Source organism: Prunus avium, chromosome 5 (assembly GCF_965620075.1).
Source record: "Prunus avium chromosome 5, drPruAviu1.hap1.1, whole genome shotgun sequence".
In the NCBI taxonomy this organism is placed as follows: Eukaryota; Viridiplantae; Streptophyta; class Magnoliopsida; order Rosales; family Rosaceae; genus Prunus; species Prunus avium.
In genome coordinates this window covers 16,953,346-16,973,663 of record NC_142288.1, presented here as the reverse complement: position 1 = coordinate 16,973,663, position 20,318 = coordinate 16,953,346, and the positions used below count along the sequence as shown (strand labels likewise).

Below are 20,318 nucleotides of genomic sequence, written 5' to 3'. Positions count from 1 at the left end.
ACCCATGGGCTGACGGATGCCCCTATATAAACCTCATCAAACAAAGAGAAAAGGACCTCGACATCAAACACAAAAACCTACTTTTTGTCTTTCATTTTTCTATCCCTAGACTAGGTTTTTATTTTCCAAGCAAGTAGACTAGATCAGTTCTTGGCTTTCATTAGTGTAAGTTTAATTTTTTCTATTTTCCATTACGTTGTTTTAAGATTCAAGTTTATTGCTTTACTTTTAATTGTTATCGAATTTTCTTTAAGTTTAATTTAATTTTAGATTGCTTTATTTTATTGCCTTTATCGTTTATATCGTTCGTATTTCGTTCTTCGTTTAATTTACGTTTATCTATTGCTTTGATTTATTTTATCGCACTTTAATTATTGTCTTTAAGTTTAATCGCATCTTTTAATTTAATTTGCATCATTATCATTAAATCTCACAAATACTAAAATACCCATATGAAACCTAACCATCCTCGACCCCGAGGAAGTGAAAAAACCTAGACCAAGAGGAGGTTCCTTGCTTGGTCGATCAATCAGCTGGTTAGAAGTCAAAAGCACGAACACAACAATCCAATTTTTTCCATTCAAGCCAATTAGTTGCTTGGTGGTGGCACGCCTACGGAATCCAAGAGAAGAAGGACCAAAAGTTCCTTACATCGGTTACCTTGGCCGAAAAGAGGGAAACGAGTATATATACCATTTATATTAGATTTAATTTTTATTTAGGTGCATAGGCATAGCCATAGAATGCTCATTCATGGCTGGGTCGATGAGTGTAATTAGGTTAACTTTTTATGTTTTAAATTCTTTTTATTTTTATTTTTATAATTATTTTTAGTTACAATGGATTGACAAAAATGCCGTTAAATTTAACGGAAGCTTTAACAGAGTTAGACATAGGTGGTGGATTGTAACACTCTACAAAGTTCATGTGGTTAAAAAGAAAAATTAAAAGTTCAGGTGGTCTTAGCACTCAAACCTAAAAGTTCAGGTGATATCTATGCAAATTTACCTAAAATTTTTTTGACATAATTTATGAAACAGGGTAAGGTGTGAAATTTGATTGAAATTACAGGGACAAAACAGTAATTAAGTTGATAAATAACGTGCAGCGTACAAAATACCACGTGGGTACTGAAAATAAAATTAAAAAACAAGTATTTTTTGTTTTTATAAGAAATAAAAAGCAAGTGTAGAGTGGTAGGTACGAACCAAATCGTATAAAAAAACTTGACCATGTTTTGACTTGTAGTTGATGTCTTGAACCACGACGGTTAGATATTATTGTTTAGTTTGTAGTGCAACTCCACAGATTCTTCTACAATTTGTTTAACTTCTAAGTCGGAATGTGTCGACATGAACATATTTAATTTTAATACAGCGAAAGCATTGGAGCCCACAACTTTTTCGCACACATTACACTTTCGTTGCATACATTTGAATAAAATAGCGGGTTCTATTTAAGTCATTTAAGCATTTTGAACCGAAATATCAATACACTTGATGATGTGGAGTAAAGTGTGATGTAAAACATCGATTTTAAGGATAAAATCATTTTAAATTTCAAGAGGTAATATAAAATTTTACCGTAATTTTAAGGGGTACTGAACTGAGGCAATAAAGTTTGTTTGAATTCAACTACAAGAACACAAAAATGCAATTTAATCCTGAATTATATTTAGCCCTATGACTGAAGATGGCCTTAGCCAATTACAAGAACAGAAGTCGAGATCAAAATTACATAACAAGTCATATTAAACAAACGTATTATTGAAGAAGACTTTAAAATTATCAATTGTAAAATTACACTTTAATATTTGCATTATATATATATATATATATATATATATATATTGTCTTTTTTTTTGTTCTGTTGACTTGTATTGTAAGTCTAAACTGTTTTTCTCTTTTCTGTTTTTTTTTCTTTTCCCAAAAGTGAACAGACATGGCAAAGCAGAACGATTCCGGACAGTGACCGGTTAAACGATGTCGTATGCCGGCGCGGCATTTGCTCTCTGAAAACTCATGGCTACTGGATTTGACCAGACTATCCTTAAGCAATAAGCATATTGCAAGTATACGCATAAACAGAAAAGCATAAACAAGGTCATTAACGTCATTCCAAAATAGTAAACGGTGACAAAGCAAAAACGGGGAGGGGGACAAATAAAAAATGCCAAGCTGGCAATTAGACAAAAGGCAAAAAATACAGATGGTACTCTCCTTTTCGCTTCGTCTCTGTTCCTCTTCCTCTGTCTGAATTTAGAAGCCGAGAAAGCTCGAAATCCGATTAGCTCTCGTAATCATCCGCGCTAATCTGTAAGCCTAATTCGATTTTTGCTCATCTTCCGATCTATGTAGATTTTACATAAGATTTTGAATCTTCATCATTTCGGTTTTTAATTTTTCAATTTTCTAAAAAATGTCACTAATTAAAAACTATTGGTCATTGGTTTGTATAAATCTGATATTGCATTAGGCTTCATCGATTGTATTTTCAGTGTGTGTTGTTTTGGAAAATCATAGTTTATTAGGTTAGGAAATTGAGGTAGTTGAGTTTTCTAGGAGACTTGAATGGTTGCTGAGGAAGTTGAGGGAAAATTGAAATATGGGTCTCATTTCAGATTTGCTATTGGTGTTGGAGAATTAGTAGTCAACCAAGCCAAAATTTTCCATAAGCTTCAGCTGAATTGGTGGGGGGGTTTAAAAAAAATAATTAATAATTTTCCTTTGTTTATGACCCTGATCTTAGACAATTATTGATGTCGAATAAAAGGTTTGACTACACTGTTGGTTTTTTTCTCTGCATTTTCCCAGCAACCAAACAGAGCTTAATACGTCAATTACCAGATTAGTTGCAAACTTTTGAAAGTTAGTAGCCAGAGTTGTATGTTTGTGTTATTGATCTTGGGGGCTAAATGTGGGTCTTTTGTTGAAGGTAGTGGGCTCATTGATGAAATAGAAGAGACCCATTTGATTTGAATTTGGAAATTGAAAGGGTCCAAGAATTTTGTTGAAGATGGCCTGCAGAGGGTGCTGGGAGTGCCTATTGAAGCTATTGAACTTTGTTCTGACCCTTGTGGGGCTGGCCATGGTGGGTTATGGGATCTACTTGCTGGTTGAGTACCTGAAAGCTGCTGACACAGTTGCCATGTCTTCGCATGTGGGTGACAATCAAGCTTTGATACAGCTCAGCCGACCTATGCTCATGACTGTGTCTCTTTCATCTAATATCTTGGATAATTTGCCAAAAGCTTGGTATGCCTACTACCTAATTGATTAAACTTCTTTTTCAGTTTTTTGAGTTACAGCTAGTTAATCTTTTGTTTTATTACAATTGAGGGTATCTGTTGTTTATTTTGAATATAGATATGGCTCAAACAAGACAACAACGATGATTATGACAGACTTATCTTCTTACAGTTGATATCACATAGTTGTTATTATTTATTTCAAATTAGATATTGTAGACTGTATGTAAGTTTAGAGAAGTAGAAAGATGATATAATATGATTGAAAACCTTAGGAATGAAATCATTTTCCTCACAATTTTTTTTTTAATCCAACTGGAGATTTCTCTTAATTAACTAGTCTATTATCTTAGTTAACCGTTTGGATGTGAAATGAGTCTATAATTTAGAAACTTAGCTTGACTTTGGTTGTTGCGGAAATTTTTGTTTCTCTGTTTTGAGTGATTTATTCAAATGCATATTAAGAATTGTAGATCAAAAGGAAATACAATATGGTTCCACCCAAAGACTTGGACATTTTGAGCTGCCATCCAAGCACAAGTACCTTGGTTTATAAGAATATTTTTGGCGTAGAAAGTCTCAAATTCAGGATCTTCTGCTGCAGGTATTCCTCAGTAACAAATTCATAGGCACGCAGTTCAGTTTTATTGTTTGTTTCTTTGTTTGGTTGAGTAATATTGCCTATCCTAGTGCGTTTATGGACCCACTGAACCAGACGCTTCTCAAACTCAAGCATTTACTTTTTTGGTTAGAGACTAATGTCAGGCTAATGTAAGATCTGCTCAAGGACCTACCTCTTTAGGTAAATATCTAATGCATTGTCTGACCGGGGAAGATTTTGTGGAACCCCTCCAAGGTATACCTATTTTGCTGGATCCTTATGGCTACAATGGATGTGCCTGTGTTCTCCTTCAACTGAATTTTTGCTCATATGTCCTGCAAGAAAACCTATATGGTGTGGTGGTGGGTCACGAGGTCTATGAAGTGTACAGGAGAAGTTATCTGTAAATATGTTGTGGGCATAAGAAAGCCTAATAGCCCTTTTCTGTGTTGGAGCCTGCACCCAAAGTCTAGGCACAAGGATGATCATGTGATCCCTGTGCCTAGATATCATGCAGAGGTAGAGCTTCCTACTACAATTTTGCGCCTGGAATCTGATGTAAGATATTTAGGGTACCGTGCAAAGAATCTAGGCACATAAGTCTTCATGTAGAGGATCTGGAATCCCGATAGGGCTGATCACCATGTGATGAAGAGGTGCCTACTCTAGGCGTCAAGACACATAGTGGATCCCTCCTATCTCATCTCTCATATAACATTTGGTCACACTAAGATCTCATCCTAGTCCAATCCTTACATCTTGAGTATAGCACCATCCAGCTTCACACATGGGGGCATTTATTTCATTAATATTTATATGCCCATTTTGCCCTTATTTCTTGTATACGTCAGGAGTAGGATCACAAGGATTTTCCCATTTCTTGTTTTCTATAAATGAATGTCATTTCTAATCAAGCTCTTGATACGATAACAAAGTTCAATAAGCTAATATGTGTTCACCTATATAATATTAATAGGGACTTTCATATTAGAGAAATTATTTGAAGCCCTAAACTTAATTATACTTCTGATCCACCATTGTATCTCTGTAAATTCTATTGGAAGAAAGTAGAGTGTACTGTCTATCAGCTGTACTTGCATCTTTATTATCTTTGAGCCATGGCCTTTTTCACATTGATTACTTAAGCATTTTAGTGATGCCTTTGAAATCATGTTTATATGATTGTTTCGAAGGGATATCAACTCCATTCTCATTATAAAGGATAGATTCTATCTTGAGAAGTTATGTTGTCGTAACCCTTCCCTAGCTAACCAAGATATTGAGGTAATGATCTTGAAAGGACTTACTCAGTGGTCAAATGGGAGTCCATTACTCTCTCACGATTAAGAGACTATTTCTGTAATGAGAGTACTTTAATAGACAGTCTTGCACTAGTTATTGATCGGAAGTCCTGTACTTAATTGGTTGAGATCACTAGTCTATTTATTCTTTTTCGTCTGAAGACTAGTCTATCATATAGGTCAGTTGTACAGCAATTTTCACAAATAAGGTCTTCACTCTCTTCACTGGTTGTGATTCATTAATAGTGATGAGCATCTGTGGTTCACATCCCCTTTATGTAAAATAAATGAACCTGTAACTTACTCATCCTAGATCTATGCATATTCTTGCATTTTTACTTTTATATAGATATTGAAGAGTCATACCTGTTGAATTCAAGCTACTAATTCTTTATTTTTTTCCCTCCATTAAATGTCACGTGCTTTTTCAGGTTCATCTACTTGTTTATTGGAATTGGAGCAATTATATTTGTCATCTCTTTGTTTGGTTGCGTGGGTGCCATGACACGGAATGGCTGCTGCTTGAGTTGTGTATCCTAATTACTCAATATTTTGTCTAAATGGTATATCAGATAATAATGTCATGGTCTTTCAGCTATGTGATATGCCTACAACGGTGTCATACTAAAATAACGCTGAATTACACTCATAGTACATGGTAGCTGATAAATATACTTGATGTACAGTGCATGTGAGTTATACTCTTTTATTTTCAAAAATTGGTTTCCTTAAGTCGTCATAGTATTCAGTTTTGCTGATCCTTTTGATATTGGTAGAGCTGGGAGGTGCAGCCTTTATATTCTTTGACAAAAGCTGGGAAGCTGTAAGTTCTATTATTAACTGATGTTTTGAAATTTTAGTTGGTAATGGTATGATTGGCCGTCTAATCAGTGTCATAATTTGTTTTCCAGGAAATCCCAACGGATAAAAGTGGAGATTTTGAGATGATATATGCATTTCTGAAAGCTCACTGGGACATTGTTAGATGGGTTGCTCTTGGAGCCGTTGTCTTCGAGGTAACTAAAGTATCCAAAATCTTGTCAGGGTCTCTTCAGTTTCGACATATTTTGGTTTGAGTTTTTGTTCCTTTGGTGGAATTATGATTACATCCTTCAATCAACTAAAGGAAGATTGCTTTGGCATGACCGTCTCTTTTCTGGGAGGGAAAAATGCCCCCTGCCTGCCCCGTATTTTATTTGGAATCGTATTTTTATTTTTTTTTATTCCCATATAGAAATATATAAGAAGTATAGAAGGGGGTGGGCATCTTTTAGCTAGCAATGCATCACTGAAAGGAAACTGTAAAACATTATCTTACCTGATGCTTCTGTGGAACTTTACCTCTCTGTTGTTTCTCATTGGCTAGAATACTTGAAGTGGGTGCTACCATGGCGTTGGTTCTTGCATGGCCTAATGAACATGTAGCATTGGAAGAAACATTTTATGCTTTTGATGTCAGCTTGTACTGGTTTGCTTATAAGTTGAATTCTATTTTGTTGTATGAATCCATATTTTCTAGTTATCTATTTTGTGCGGCTGGATTGATAGTAATCATGATTGATTTTATGATCTTCAAGTGTATTCTCAATTGCATGAACCAGGATCTTGCTGTATTTCTGAATGCATTTTCTTCATGGTCTTATTTTGTGTCTACATCATAATGACAGTGATTGAAATGTTTGCATAAGTTTGATTAGTAGTAATTATGATTCATTATATGATTTAAAAGTGTATGTGCAATAGCATGAGCGAGGATCTTATTGTATTTCTAAATACAATTTCTTCGTGATATTGTTCCTGTTGGGGAATTCTTTCATTGCATGAAACTGATATGAATCAATTTTTCAATGGCATTTGCAGATACTAGATGGATCGGTGGATATTTAGTTATCTGTTCTGTAACGTTCTTCTTTTCTTATAGTAAAATTATATCTCTTATTGAAAAACATTGACAGAACTGTTTTATAAGAACAAAACCATTGAAATGTTAGTTCTAGAAATGGTGTTATATCAGATATTGCCAGCCAGCTGCTGCTAGAGTCTTCTGGTTGTAGTTAAAATTTCTTCGTAGACTTGTACATCTTTATCTGATATTGGTTAAGATTTCCTTGTGGTCTGAAAAGTTTTGTACATTATTTGCTTTTTAGCTGCACAAAATCATTGCTAAGATGAGAGTGTTCTTCTATTGTGATTCTTGAATCCAGTGCAGTGAAAAAAATTGTTTGGTGTTTTGTTGGCCTAAAAGTTTCTTTTATAATGGTTCTCCATGGAATTTCAGGCTCTACTTTTCTTGCTAGCTCTTGTGGTTAGGGCAGCAAACAGACCAGCAGAGTATGACAGTGATGATGAGCTCATTGCTCCAAGGCAACAAATTAGACAGCCATTGATCAATAACAGGCCAGCAGTTCCGGCAGCTGGTGTACCTGTTGCTGGGGCTATTGATCGACCGAACAGAAATGATGCTTGGAGTACACGCATGAGGGAAAAGGTGAGGCATTCTGGCAAAAAGTTTTCTTAAAGTTAGTATGACATGATGTATAGATATAGCCATTTTATTGATAGTGTAGAGTTAAGATCTGCATGTTAGCATGTTTGCTTTAGATTTTGCTGATAATTTGATTTTTCATTTATATTTTTCAGGTTGAAAAAAATAAAATAAAATATTAAAAATTTATTTTTATGCTATAATCTCTTCCGTAGTTTATGGTTCTAATGCCTGTGATCTTTTTTGTCTGGTGACTATGGTCACACTGCATATAACCAAAATCAGTACGGGCTTGATACAGCTGAGTTTACATACAACCCATCTGAGTCAAACAGGTTCCAGCCGGTACCCGCTCAGCCACAAGAAGAAAGGAGCCGATGCAGCATCATGTGATAAACAATGTGGATTTAACCAAAATTTAAACTACGGTTTGGTTTCTGAAGACTACTTCTTGGACCATGTTAGAGCCTCAAGCTTTTCAGAGGATGGTCTTTTCCTTTTTGTTGAGTTTGTGTACAACAATTCTTTTCCTTTATTTCAGGAGCTTTACTTATTCCCGGCATAAAGCGTCTTCTCTTAAAATGTATTATCAGTTGGTGTGTAAATTGTACTGCTAGTTAGGGCTTGTTATGGAGTGAATATTTTTATGAACCGAGTCACTTGAGACCTTCTGGCAGTTGCAATTATCTGTTTGTTCTATTGGTTATAATTTCTTTTACCTAATTGATCAGCAAATTTCTGGTTCTATATGTTTGGACCAAGTGCAATGGTTTTCCAATTTCTTTTTCCTTACATTTTTACTGTTTTTCTTGGAAGGATAAAAAAATCCCAAGTTTAAACAGTAAAATATACGTAAAATCGCCTCGACTGCGAAAACTTTCAATCTTATTGCTCTAGTTCCTAAAGCTTCCCAACCTAGCAGGCCCATGAAATCTGGTGATGCTGGAAATTGGGGTTCTGCTGCAAAGCAACCATGATGAGCTGAGCTGAGATTGACCCCCTCCTCAATTGTCAAGGCCTTCTCCAATCTCCAACACAAAACCAAATTCAAACCCAGAGTTTTGGGATAAAAATCAAATTTAGGGCCTGGGTTTTCTGGTGCATTGGAGAAGCCAAATCTAGGATTTGGGTCTTTGCACTGGAGATGGCCTAAAGATTGGCCAAGCTTGTTTACCGAGTCTTATCATATACGACATGTCGTTCTGCCAGATTACGCATGGTACAAACAAGCACCTTCCCTCATACCGAGACCATTTTTTCGTTTTTAAAAAAAAGGACACACAGTTGTGAAGTGCGTACTCGTATTGTAGCTTTCTTTGCTTTCTTTGTGGTCCCAAAAATATGGAAAGTGACAGCAAACTTGACTTGTTCTTCCACTTTCTTCTCTCAATCTGAGACTTTGAGACCGACATTTCATTGGGATTTTGCTTCTTGTTTTGCGGGGTCTTTTTTGTTTGGGTTTGTTGGTGGATTGGATTGTGACTTTTTATAGTGCTTCTTGGTGGTAGGGGCTGCCTTTAATCAATCGTCTTGACAATTTTGTAACAAACCTGTCCTATTGAGACTGTCATAAAATTTTATCCTTTGACTGCTTCACTGGGCTTCCAAAACAATGGCCCAAAGTCAAAGATGAATTTCTATATCAATCATCAAGAATGAAGATGCTAGCATTAGTCACATTTGTTCACTCGTCAACTATCGATGTGTATGAGACGAACAATGAAACACGCATACTGATGGTAGCACAACTCTTTCAAGAATTACAGTTATCCGTGTTTTTTGTCTTCATCGCCACTATGATACAAAGAGCTAGTGTCACTTGTATAGGGTAATGCTCCCTAGATCTCCTTTTAATTTTATAAAGTTGGCCGCCAAGAAGAAATATCCGTAGAGTTAGAGACAAGTGGGTGTGTAATGAAATGGAAAATTCCAATCCGATTCCAATTTGAAGTTATGAACATAAAAAGAGAAGCCATACGCGCATTGGACAACGAAAGGGAAAGATGTCGATTATTGTCTTCTTTTTTTTGGTCTGAGATGTCGAATATTGTCCAGTCATTCAATTTGTGAAGAAGAAGAGAAGGATAACAAAAACAATACACAAGTAGGAAGGACGAGGAGCACCGCCATTATTCTGAGGTCCTGTCCTTGTGTCGTCATGTGTGTGTCAAAAAAGTCAATGCTGATTCTCAATTCAATTGGACACTATTATTTTACAGAGTTAGGGTTAATTAGGTGAGTGAGGCACAGCTGCAGGGCTAGCGACTTTCTGTTTGTATCTATTGACAAACTTCGTTGAAACATTTGTCGTTAGAAGTTCTCGACTGGTAGCTACCGTTTCTTTGTAATTTTTCCATTTTGGTCCTGTTCAATTTCACCAGCTGTATATTTTCTTCCTGACTAGCTGTACTTAGAATGGGAGATGTTCCCAGATTTTTGGTTTCATGTTTTTCTTTTTTTCTTTTTCAATCTGTGAGCACGGGTGTTAACCTTAAGGATCGCTAATGACACGAAAAAACATAAAGAACTCAACCTGATAATTTCGTGAACTTCAAAGACGTTTTGTGATAAAAAAAACCCTAACTTTTATCAATTCCTTTAGTTGGTTTCTGGTTGGTGTGAAATTGAATGAGAATATGAATGGAAAGAGTAATATATTAGACTTCGTACAAACAAAAAAAATCGAAAAGAAAGAGTATTCTTTAGTGTTTTTTTTTAATCAAGGGGCGGTGAGATTCCAACCTGGGAGTTCTTCCAAAGAGATGTTTCCTAGTTCCTACCTTCGATTTCTACGAGAATAAAGAGAGAAACAACCAATAAACTAAGGATGTGGTGTTCTGAACATAAATAATTTTTAATCATGCTTTCTTTATTTTAACATGAACTTTAGAAGTTAAAAATTAGAACTGATCTGGCAGAAAGAAACTGCATGCGATCGTCTAATAATATACTTATAATAATGCTAATTAGCACCTCTAAACGCATCTCCCCTTCCTTTTTTAAGGACAGTTGGAAGACTCCATGCATGTGAAACAATGTTTCAAGAATCATTAATTTATCTCATCAAATAAAGTTTATAAATTTTTTTAATGGAGGAAAACTATGACTACGTATTCATCTATCGTCTTTTATAATTTTTTAAAGTAAACTCTGAATGTGTACAATTATCTGTAAAATACCTTTTTATTTTTCGGTCGAAACGAGAATATATTTAAACTTAAAATATATTTAAGCAATGTTTGTTAAAGTTGTGGTTGAAAATCTTACTTGTTGTTGTTGAGATGAGTGGATTAGATATGTTGCCTTTACCATGCGATATATCCTTTAACTTTATTGATAATTAAACTGTCGCTTTTACCATGTCAAATTCCTGTCTATATATCTGTCTTCAATTTTTTATTGGTTTGTTCTTTGCTTCTTTTCTCCTTTTACCCCTATCCATGCGGGTTCCACCAAAAAGGAGGATAAGTAGCCTCCAAAAGGTCAAAATTTATAAAGAGGATGGAATATATAGATACATGATATACAGTAATGATCTGTAGGGCATCTCTCCAATTTTTACTTTATGTTTCCTATCTCACTCCTCCATATTATTATCATCTGGACTCAATCCATCAAATTAATAGGATACTCCTATGATGAGAATACTCAAGTGCGAAATCATGAATTTTTCAACAGGTGGACTGGCTAAAGTTATTAGCTTAAAATGTAATACTTGGTTTTTTTAACTTACAATTTTTATAGTTTTCTAGAAATAAAAGTAAACATTAAGTCATATAAACCAGGCACATAGTGTGACACCACAATGGAAAAGTTGGCCAAACTCTCCCCCTCTCCCTCAAGTGCACCCAGGTTCGAATTGCTAGTTCATAGCTCTATTGACTAAAGTTACCAGCCATCAAATTCAATTTTAATACATATTATTTGACATCTCCATTGGAGATACTCTTAACCAAGCAAACAAATTAAAGATAAGATGATTATAGGCTTATAGCAGGTTGAGTGGACAATGAGTTATTAGGCTACATTTGGGTGGACTACTAATCTTTTATAGATCTAGCCCATGGTATCCTTGTTGCTAGTTCTGCCCATGGAGAAAACTCTTGTGTGTTCATATATAATATATACAAATGAATTTTCTAAGTTAATATGATGCTAATCACTACTTCGTATATAATGTGATCTCATAATATGAACTGTTTTTTCCTTATTGTTATCATTCAAGATCATCCCTATAAAAAAAATATTTAGTCCAATCGAAAATCATTTTGTAATCTAATTGTGATTAAATAAGGCAAACACTTTGGTTTTTTGTAACCATTAAAACAAAACAAAAATAGTCGATTTGACTGTTTTTGGCTTGGAGTACACGCATGAGGGAAAAGGTGAGGCATTCTGGCAGAATGTTTTCTTAAAGTTAGTATGACATAGCCATTTCAGTGATTAGCATGTTTGGTTTATATTTAGCTAATAATTCCATTTTTCATTTATATTCTCCGGATCTAAAAAATTCAATCCAATTTCTCATCCCCAAATTCTTATATTTTGGTTCAAAAATGATGGAACCTAAGACTTAATAATATCTTTTTGTTCCAATGCACATTCAAACATAGATATGGAATATTCTAAGTTATATTCAAACTTGAGTTCCTATGTTCGAATCCCCACTTCCTAAATATCACTTGCATCAAACAAACAAAAAAACCCAGAGGTTTTGAATAAAAATCAAATTTGGGGTTAGGGTTTCTGGTCGAATGGAAAAGCCTATATTGTACTCGAAATCTGGGATTTGGGTCTTAGCACAGGACATGACGTGGCCTAATGAATGGCCAAGCTAGTTTACCTAGTTGTCGTGTGGCGTGATCCGAGGTCGTTCCCAATCATATACGACATGACGTTCTGTCAGATTTCACACAAGCACCTTCCCTCACACCGAGACACACAGTTGTTTTAGTGCCTGCTTGTCTGTGGGTTTGTTCTGGTTCAAAAAAAAATATGGAAAGTGATAGCAAAATTGACTTGTTCTGTTTACTTTCTTTTCAATCTGAGGCCGACATTTCTTTGTGGTTTTGCTTCTTGTTTTCTAGGATCCTTTTTTTTTTCCAAAATTTGGGTTTGGTCGGTGGATCGTGACGAGGCTTTCCCATCATAGTTGCGCGTTTTGGTTGGTGGTAGGTACGGCTTGCTTCGTCACTGCCATAATCAATCGTTTTGATAATTTTCTAACAAATCTGTCATTTTTGTTGTTGTTGTTGAATAAGTGGAGAGGGGATAATTATTGAACCTAAAATTCGACGCATGAATAATTATTTTTAACCACTTCAATTACGAGTCATTTGCGTAATCAACATGTTCTTTGACGACAATAAGAAAAGAATCTTTCCTGCACAGCTGCACTTGGCCTTCGAAACTATAATTTCTCGCATCTACACCACGTCCCCAAGTCAAAGGTGAATTTGCATTTCAAATTTCAAGAAAAAATATGCTAGCATCACATCAATCACTAGAAGTATTGTCAACCAATTGATATGTTGTGAGCCATTGATATGTGTGGGATCAAGCTGTTGGCGTACCATGGGGTCCACCTATGATGAAGAAATAACTGACAAGGCAACCAAATTAGTCATTGTCGTGCCCATATAGAGAGAGAATTATTTACCATTTCGCATCAAGTCAATCTTCCACTCCAAATAGAGAGAGTGAGAGCGAGTTCAAGCAATAGAGTTCATTAGTGTGTGAGAGAATGATAAGTAAGTTGTGCCTTCGTTCTTGTATACATCATGTCTTGGGCATTGGCTTTATAAGATCGTTCTTCTGTTTGATATTGATACAGTGGAAGAGTTGATATGGCATAGGCACACATTACCGAACCTCGTTAAATCTTTTTGTCTCTTTATTTTATTTCTTACTTATAGTGTTGATTGGTTTGAGTTTCATAATTTCTATTCTATTATTATTAATTGATAATAACAACTGGATTCAAAGTCACGGTTGACTTAGTGTTACAAAATAGAAAGATACAATAGCACCATGATCGAACTCAACAATTTGAGTGACATTTTCTATTGTGAGGATTTACGTAAGTACTAGTCGAAGGTATTAAGGCCAAGCAACAAAATATGTCGAGTGTTGATTATACCAGGATGAATAATGCTCACCAAGTGGATGATGGTGTTTTCCATGATGTCTAATGAGAACAATACTCACCATCTTTGGGTGAAGCTTAAATCTTTATTCGAGAAGAAGACCGCTGCCCAGAAAGCGTTCTTAATCAAAGAGCTTATCAATCAATTTCCAAAACATGAACAATCATTAAGCCATTATATATAAAGATGAATATAGACAATGAGCTGTCAGGCAATCGTGGTGCCTTTGTGATGACTATAACTCAGCTTTTAATAGTTCTTACTAGTTGCAATTGTGTGTGGTAGAAAACAAAGGGATGAGCCAGAGTCACCATTGTGGCAAAGAAGCCCATGTGAAGGGGACTTGCCATTCCAATAAAAGCATCAAAACAGCCAAACGAAAGATGAAAGCAATTGGGAGAGCAACCATGAGATGTGGTGTGGTGGTAGCTCACCTCATTCCTTAACCATGAGGTTGGGGGTTCGATCCCCGCCCATGGGAATGGAGCGCATTTCATGGCCAGCCGTTTACCTCCATTGGGAGAGCTCCCGCGGTGAAAGGGATTAGTCACTGCTGTCGGCGATGGATACCCTTGGGTCTCACCTAAAAAGATGAAAGCAATTGTGGGAACACATATTTCTCCGGTTAATAAGAAGACGACACGTGAAAAAGGGATATTCCTGAAGTCAACTAATTACCTTAATTAAATCCTATTTAATTAAATTATCTTTGATTTAAGATATGAATATCTCCCTAAATCAAAGAACCAATTTCCACCAAATCTCTTGAATTAATTCCTATAATCTTTTTGGTAAAGAATAATCCTAACTAAATAAAGATTATTCTCCCAAAACTCTAGCACACAAGGAGACTATAAATACATGGTTACACAAGACATTCAAGGTAATTCTAAACTCACACTCAAAACCCTAGCCGAATTTACTCTCTCTCTCTCACCACCCCCTCACTCTCCCTCACACATGGTTAAGTGCCACCACACACGGCTCTGGCCACCTGGCTCTCCCCATGAGACAAAACTCCATCCACTTTAGCTGTTGTTGTATCTTTATCAAGATCCAATTGAACTAACTTAGGCATTGAAGGGCCTTTGGCAAACACCCCCCGAGTGGTCTATTTACTCATATTTATTTCGCAAAAATCGAGAAACAAAGAGAAGGAAAATCGAAAATCGAGGAATCAACCCGTGAATATTCCCCGGGCGGAATTTTGCTCAAACAACAATAACATTGCTACTACCTTATCCAATAAGTGGCGGTCCTCTATTTTTTAGCGGAGTGTCTACATGTAAAAAGAGTGGTGTAAGAGTTGAAATACTTTGGTTGTTTCTGTTTAAAGGTTTCTATGAGAAATATTCTTTTGTTTATTATTCTTCACATTTTGGTTATAGTTGGTTAGTTTCTATAATTAAGGTGTGAAACACGTCTTAATTCAAGGGTTCTGTTAATCTTGATTTGGCACGTGAAAATGCTCCTTTCACCGGGGGTAATTTGGTCTAGAAAATAGCTTTAGGCTCAAATGGCGCCTCTTTATTGGAGTGCGATTATTTGCTCCCACAAACTTGTATTTCAATTTTCAAGAATCAAGATGATCAGTCACACTTATGCGCATGAAAACTTTGTTAGCCATCGAGATATATATATTTTCTCTTATGCGGACTTTCGGATGTTATTATTGTACGAACACTACGTATTTTTCACTCTCTACTTTTCTCCATATTTACAATAGCATCCGCACGCCAATAAAGAATGATGATAATCAGTCACAAACACTTGTGCACATGAAGCGTTGTTAGTCATTGATATATATGAGACCAATAATAAGACTCACACATACTGTATACTAACAACTCAAGTCCCATTCATATCAATGACTAACAATGCTTCGTGGGCCCACGACACAACAGATAATAGCACAACTGCTTCATGAATCACGTTAGCTCCCTAGATATTATTTTGTCTTCATCACCGGTATGATATGATTTGTACAGGGTAATGCTCCCTAGATCTCCTTTTAATTTAATAAAGTTAGCCAAGAAGAATATATGTAGTTTTCCAATAAGAAATCATATACAATACTAGTGGTGTATGGAATGGAAAATTCCCATTCAATTCTAACTTTAAGTTATAAATATTAAAAGAGTGGCGATTTCCCCACTTCAATTTTATCCACTTATATTTCTTTTTTAGTTAGAAAATAGAATGTAAATTGATAAAATTGGAGTGGGGAAATCATCACCCTATAAAAAGAGAAGCCATACGCGCATTGGACCACGAAACAGAGAGATGTCCAATTTTGTCCAGTCATTCAATTTTGTCGAGAACCAGAGAAGGATAACAAAAACAAAACGTACAAGTAGGGGGAAGGAAGGAGAGCACCGCCATTATTATTCAACTGGTGTCGTCATGTGCTCTATGTTCTTGTCATGTCTGTGCCAAAAAAGTCAAGGCTGACTCTCTCAATATGGCTGGCTGGCTGGCTTACAGTTCACCAAGTGAGGCACAGCTGCAGGGCTAGCGACTGCTCTCTTTGTCCCTATGCCTGGTGCGCCAAGCTGCCACTTGATGCAGAGAGTTTGACCAAATCCTATTCTTTGATGAAGCACTTGTTATTGGGAGGGAATGAAAGCAACAGTTCTTTCATATCTCTCCATTAGACATTAATTCTTCATTCTTCTTTTTTGTTTTGCAGTGATGGATGATGATAGAAACTGAACTGTTCATTTTTTAATTTAAGTTTTTTCTTCCAGGATCATTCATGCAAAAAAAACTACTTAAAGTAGAAATTGTTCAGTAATTTAAATAAAAAAATATTAATCAAAAGATGTTCTAAGTTCGAATTCTCATTTTTTCTTTAAACCCTAAAACACTAGGTTTGGTAAAAATATATATATATTGGCATTGTATTATTTTTCATTTTAACATCAACATTGAATGATTGAAGTTAACATTGCTATTTGTACCATCTCAATTCACCATCTAGTAGTGTCATCGTCTCTTTATAATAAGAATAGTGGGAATTCGAACTCGTAACATCTTTTACTACTGAAGAAAGGTATTCCTAAACATTAGCTAATTGGTATAATAATGGTTCCTAGTATCTACCTTTGATTTCTTCGAAACAACCAATAAACTAAGAATGTGGTGTTCTCAATCTCATCACATATAATTGTTGTTTATGTTTGCTTTATTTTAACATGAACTTTAGAAGTTAGAACTGATCTGGCATAAAGTAACTGCATGCGATCGTCAAATAATATTATATATACTTATAATAATAGTAATTAATTAGCACCTCTAAACTAAACCCATCTTCTCCCTTTCCTTTTCTAAGGACGGTTGGCCGACTCTTTTTCACCGCCATTCAAAAGTGGCGGTGAAAAGGAGTGTTAAAATATTATTATGTTATCTCATCAAATAAAGTTTGGTTTATTTTTTAATAGAAAAACTCCCACTACTCATTCCTTCATTGGGTGCTAGCTCCTTGGCACATGCGCATGTGTCAATTGATTTTGTTCTTTGTGTTATTATTTTGGAATTTACCAATATTTACCAATAATAATTTTTGGAATTTTGAGTATTTCACATTTAAAGTTTTCGGATTATATTAATAATAATTCTTTAAGGGATAAAGAAAATATTAGGAAGACTAACTTTAGATACCAGCTTATGTACTATCTCTCTAACAGAGGCAAGACTCGTTATATTGATGGGCTCCACCTCTATTAAAGAGATGATACACAAATTGGTCCCTAGCACGACTCTTAAGATAAACTCTGATTAGCACACGTTTCGTCTATATCATGTAAACAAAGTCTTATCTTCGCGGAGATTTAAATTTAAACATAAAGTCTAAGTTGTCAACTAATATCATAATATCATTTTCTAGTATTGAACCATCATGGAGGAGGAACGACCATTTGTTTCCTTTCCTTTTCAATCTACCCTCTTACTGAGATACGTGCCTGATACTATACCATGCGATACAAATACAACGTCGTTTGAGAATCTTAACTTTATTGGTACTGTTGCTTTTACCATGTCAGTTTCCTGCCCATCTCAATCTTCATTATTTTCCTTTGCTTCCCTGTCCATGTGGGTACCACCAAAAAGGAAGATAAGTAGCTAGCTCGCAAAAGCTCAGAATTTATAAAAGAAGAGGATGGAATGGAAAGTACGGATCCAAAGTGAGTATCTTAACTAGTGTTTGCAAAACTGACTACATGATATACCAATCTACAGTAAAGGGCACTGCTCCTATTTTTATTTTCCTGTTCCTCCATGCTATTATCATCTAAACTATTCATTTTCTAAAAATCGGGAACTCTATGCGGTGGGCTCCACTTGCACCATGCTAGAACCGGTCTTGACTACGTGGTCATATTTTTTTTTTTGGTTTAAACCATGAGGTGGTCCTGGATGGGCCCCAATTATGGGTGGCACCTTTAAGCCTTAACCACAACCCAGACTAATCTCCACTCACACCGGATCGGCCCGTAAAGGGTAAAGTGTTGGCCAAAGAGGTGACTCCGTACGAGAGCAGGGATCGAACCCCTGACCTCTCTTAAGGAATGAGAGTACCGAACCACTCACACCAACCACCTTGATTTACTACGTGGTCATATTTCAATACCATACAATAATACATCCTCAATTTGGACCTAACTAGCTAATGTTTGAGCCGTTAGGTTTGTACTTGGATGCTAAATCGACACCCACGTGTGAACCCTAGATAGAATTTATAGTGCCATGAACTGGCGGATCTATGCCAAGGGCATGGTGGGCTGCGCAGCCCAAATTTTTCCAAATAAACAAATAGCTATATATGTTAGCCCTGCACTCATACACACTGCCCACTCGAGTCCTAGCGCACGCCTTCTCCTGTTGTCCTTTTGGCTGGGCAGAGCTAAGGCAATAAAATAGTATAAAAATTGCTTCTATTTTTTAATGCTGGGAAAGTTTAATAGCCAACCCTCAATAAATAATATAGCTACTCACTCTTTTAGTTGCCATTTTTACACCTAATTAGGTATTGTTTTTCTTATTTTTTTTATTCATCAAGATGTGATTGTGTTGTTATCTCTTTTTTACCCTTGAGCATATGTTCTTTTCCTCATTCTTAGTACTAAGAAGAAAAATCTTTATATAAAAATTCTAAAACAAATACTATTGCTTATAAAGATAAAATACAATAGTCTTCTTATAGTTTTCACTTCTTTATAGTTACTCTTTGAACAAACAAATAAAGGAAAAAAAACATAACAACAAATGAGAATAAAAAACATAACAAACACTAAAGAGAAAGAAAAACTCAAAGGGAAATATGATATGTAAATTATAGGCATGCATAAGTATTGATTAATTTACTACTTATCCAACAAGAATCTTTGATTATGATTCTCTCTTTAATTTTTTTATTCCCCTCTATGTGTATTTTTTATATTTATTAATTAAATTAGTTTATACCGTCAAATATAATATATAAGTTTCGCCACTCCAACTCTCAAATCTTGAATCTTCCATTGGTATCATGTGCTTCCCACAATAATAAAGTACACAGAACACATGTTCGCATTTCCATTTTCTTAGGACATTGATGCCAACTTCCACTATCTCTCCCAATTTGTTCTTTTTCTTAGTTGACGGCTAAACTCTATTTCTAAATTTTCAATGCGTATTGTATCATCATAATCCTCATATGCAGAACGCATTATTTGCAATTTTTCTTTCTCTTTTAACATATTGTGATTTTAATTTCCTAAAAAAATAATAAAATAATTAAAAAAAAGGGGTAATGGGTAGAAATGAAAGCTCAAGAGTGCATGGCCTTCACATATAGTGCGTCGAGGCCATCGAACTGTGGTCCCTTTCAATATGAATCAATAGGTCGTTTTTACATATCATATTATATACATTCTTTCTTGTTGCTTTTGCAGAAAAGTTGCAGAAATGAATAACCGATGTCGGCTGTCCTACGCTATTAAGAATTATGTTTTCGATGAATCTAGACCACACATTCTGATAAAAATGATTCGGCTTTGATTCACAGAATCTAAGTGCTAACTATTAAGAATTACTGTAAATATAGTAAACTCGTTATACATTGTTTGCTATTATCAAATAAATTAAATTTTATAATCAATTAATTGTCTAACATAATATCAGAGCCTTAAGTTACAGGAATTCCGTGATTCGAATCCTCATTTCCCTTCTGCTCTACTGATTTTCAAAGTTGGTTGGGCCTAATTTCTTTTATAGTTGTGTAGTCTTATTCAAAGTTCTGTTTTGGTTGAGGCATCATGACCTGACCTTGGTTGATTTCTATTTCGAGCAAATATTTAGAGTGGGCATGGCCCATCATAACTGCCCTCACTGGAATTTGGCAGTGAGGTGTGATGAGCGCCACCTGTTTGCTTAAATGTTTGAAACCCTATTGGTGGAATTGAGTTTTCCTTAGGTGTATTAGCAGCTGCTTGTAAAATGAGTTATTTAATCACCGAAAAATAGTATTTTTTATTTTACACTCCTTTTTAAGTTATAA

General features: G+C 35.4%; 1 protein-coding gene across 2 annotated transcripts; it reads left to right on the top strand.

Moving 5' to 3' along the window:
- Positions 1–2,157: 2,157 nt before the first annotated feature.
- Positions 2,158–8,381, top strand: TOM2A (tobamovirus multiplication 2A). 2 transcript variants are annotated; one of them, XM_021956080.2, is made up of 7 exons: positions 2,158–2,315; positions 2,939–3,254; positions 5,581–5,680; positions 5,892–5,972; positions 6,061–6,165; positions 7,428–7,637; positions 7,920–8,381. In XM_021956080.2, exons 2-7 carry the CDS (start codon positions 3,016–3,018, stop codon positions 8,025–8,027), a joined length of 843 nt encoding a protein of 280 aa, XP_021811772.1. In that variant the 5' UTR covers positions 2,158–2,315; positions 2,939–3,015; the 3' UTR covers positions 8,028–8,381. The 2 variants fall into 2 exon arrangements, with proteins under 2 accessions (XP_021811772.1, XP_021811771.1); XM_021956079.2 differs by having other exon boundaries at positions 2,160–2,315; positions 2,935–3,254.
- The last annotated feature ends 11,937 nt before the right edge of the window (positions 8,382–20,318 follow it).

Bases quoted from the DNA above. Each gene is read 5' to 3' on its own strand.
- TOM2A (XM_021956080.2), top strand. From the start codon at position 3,016: ATGGCCTGCAGAGGGTGCTGGGAGTGCCTATTGAAGCTATTGAACTTT. The intron at 5,681-5,891 runs GTATCCTAATTA...AAGTCGTCATAG, and splicing joins ATGGCTGCTGCTTGAGTTGT to TATTCAGTTTTGCTGATCCT. The intron at 5,973-6,060 runs GTAAGTTCTATT...TTTGTTTTCCAG, and splicing joins TTGACAAAAGCTGGGAAGCT to GAAATCCCAACGGATAAAAG.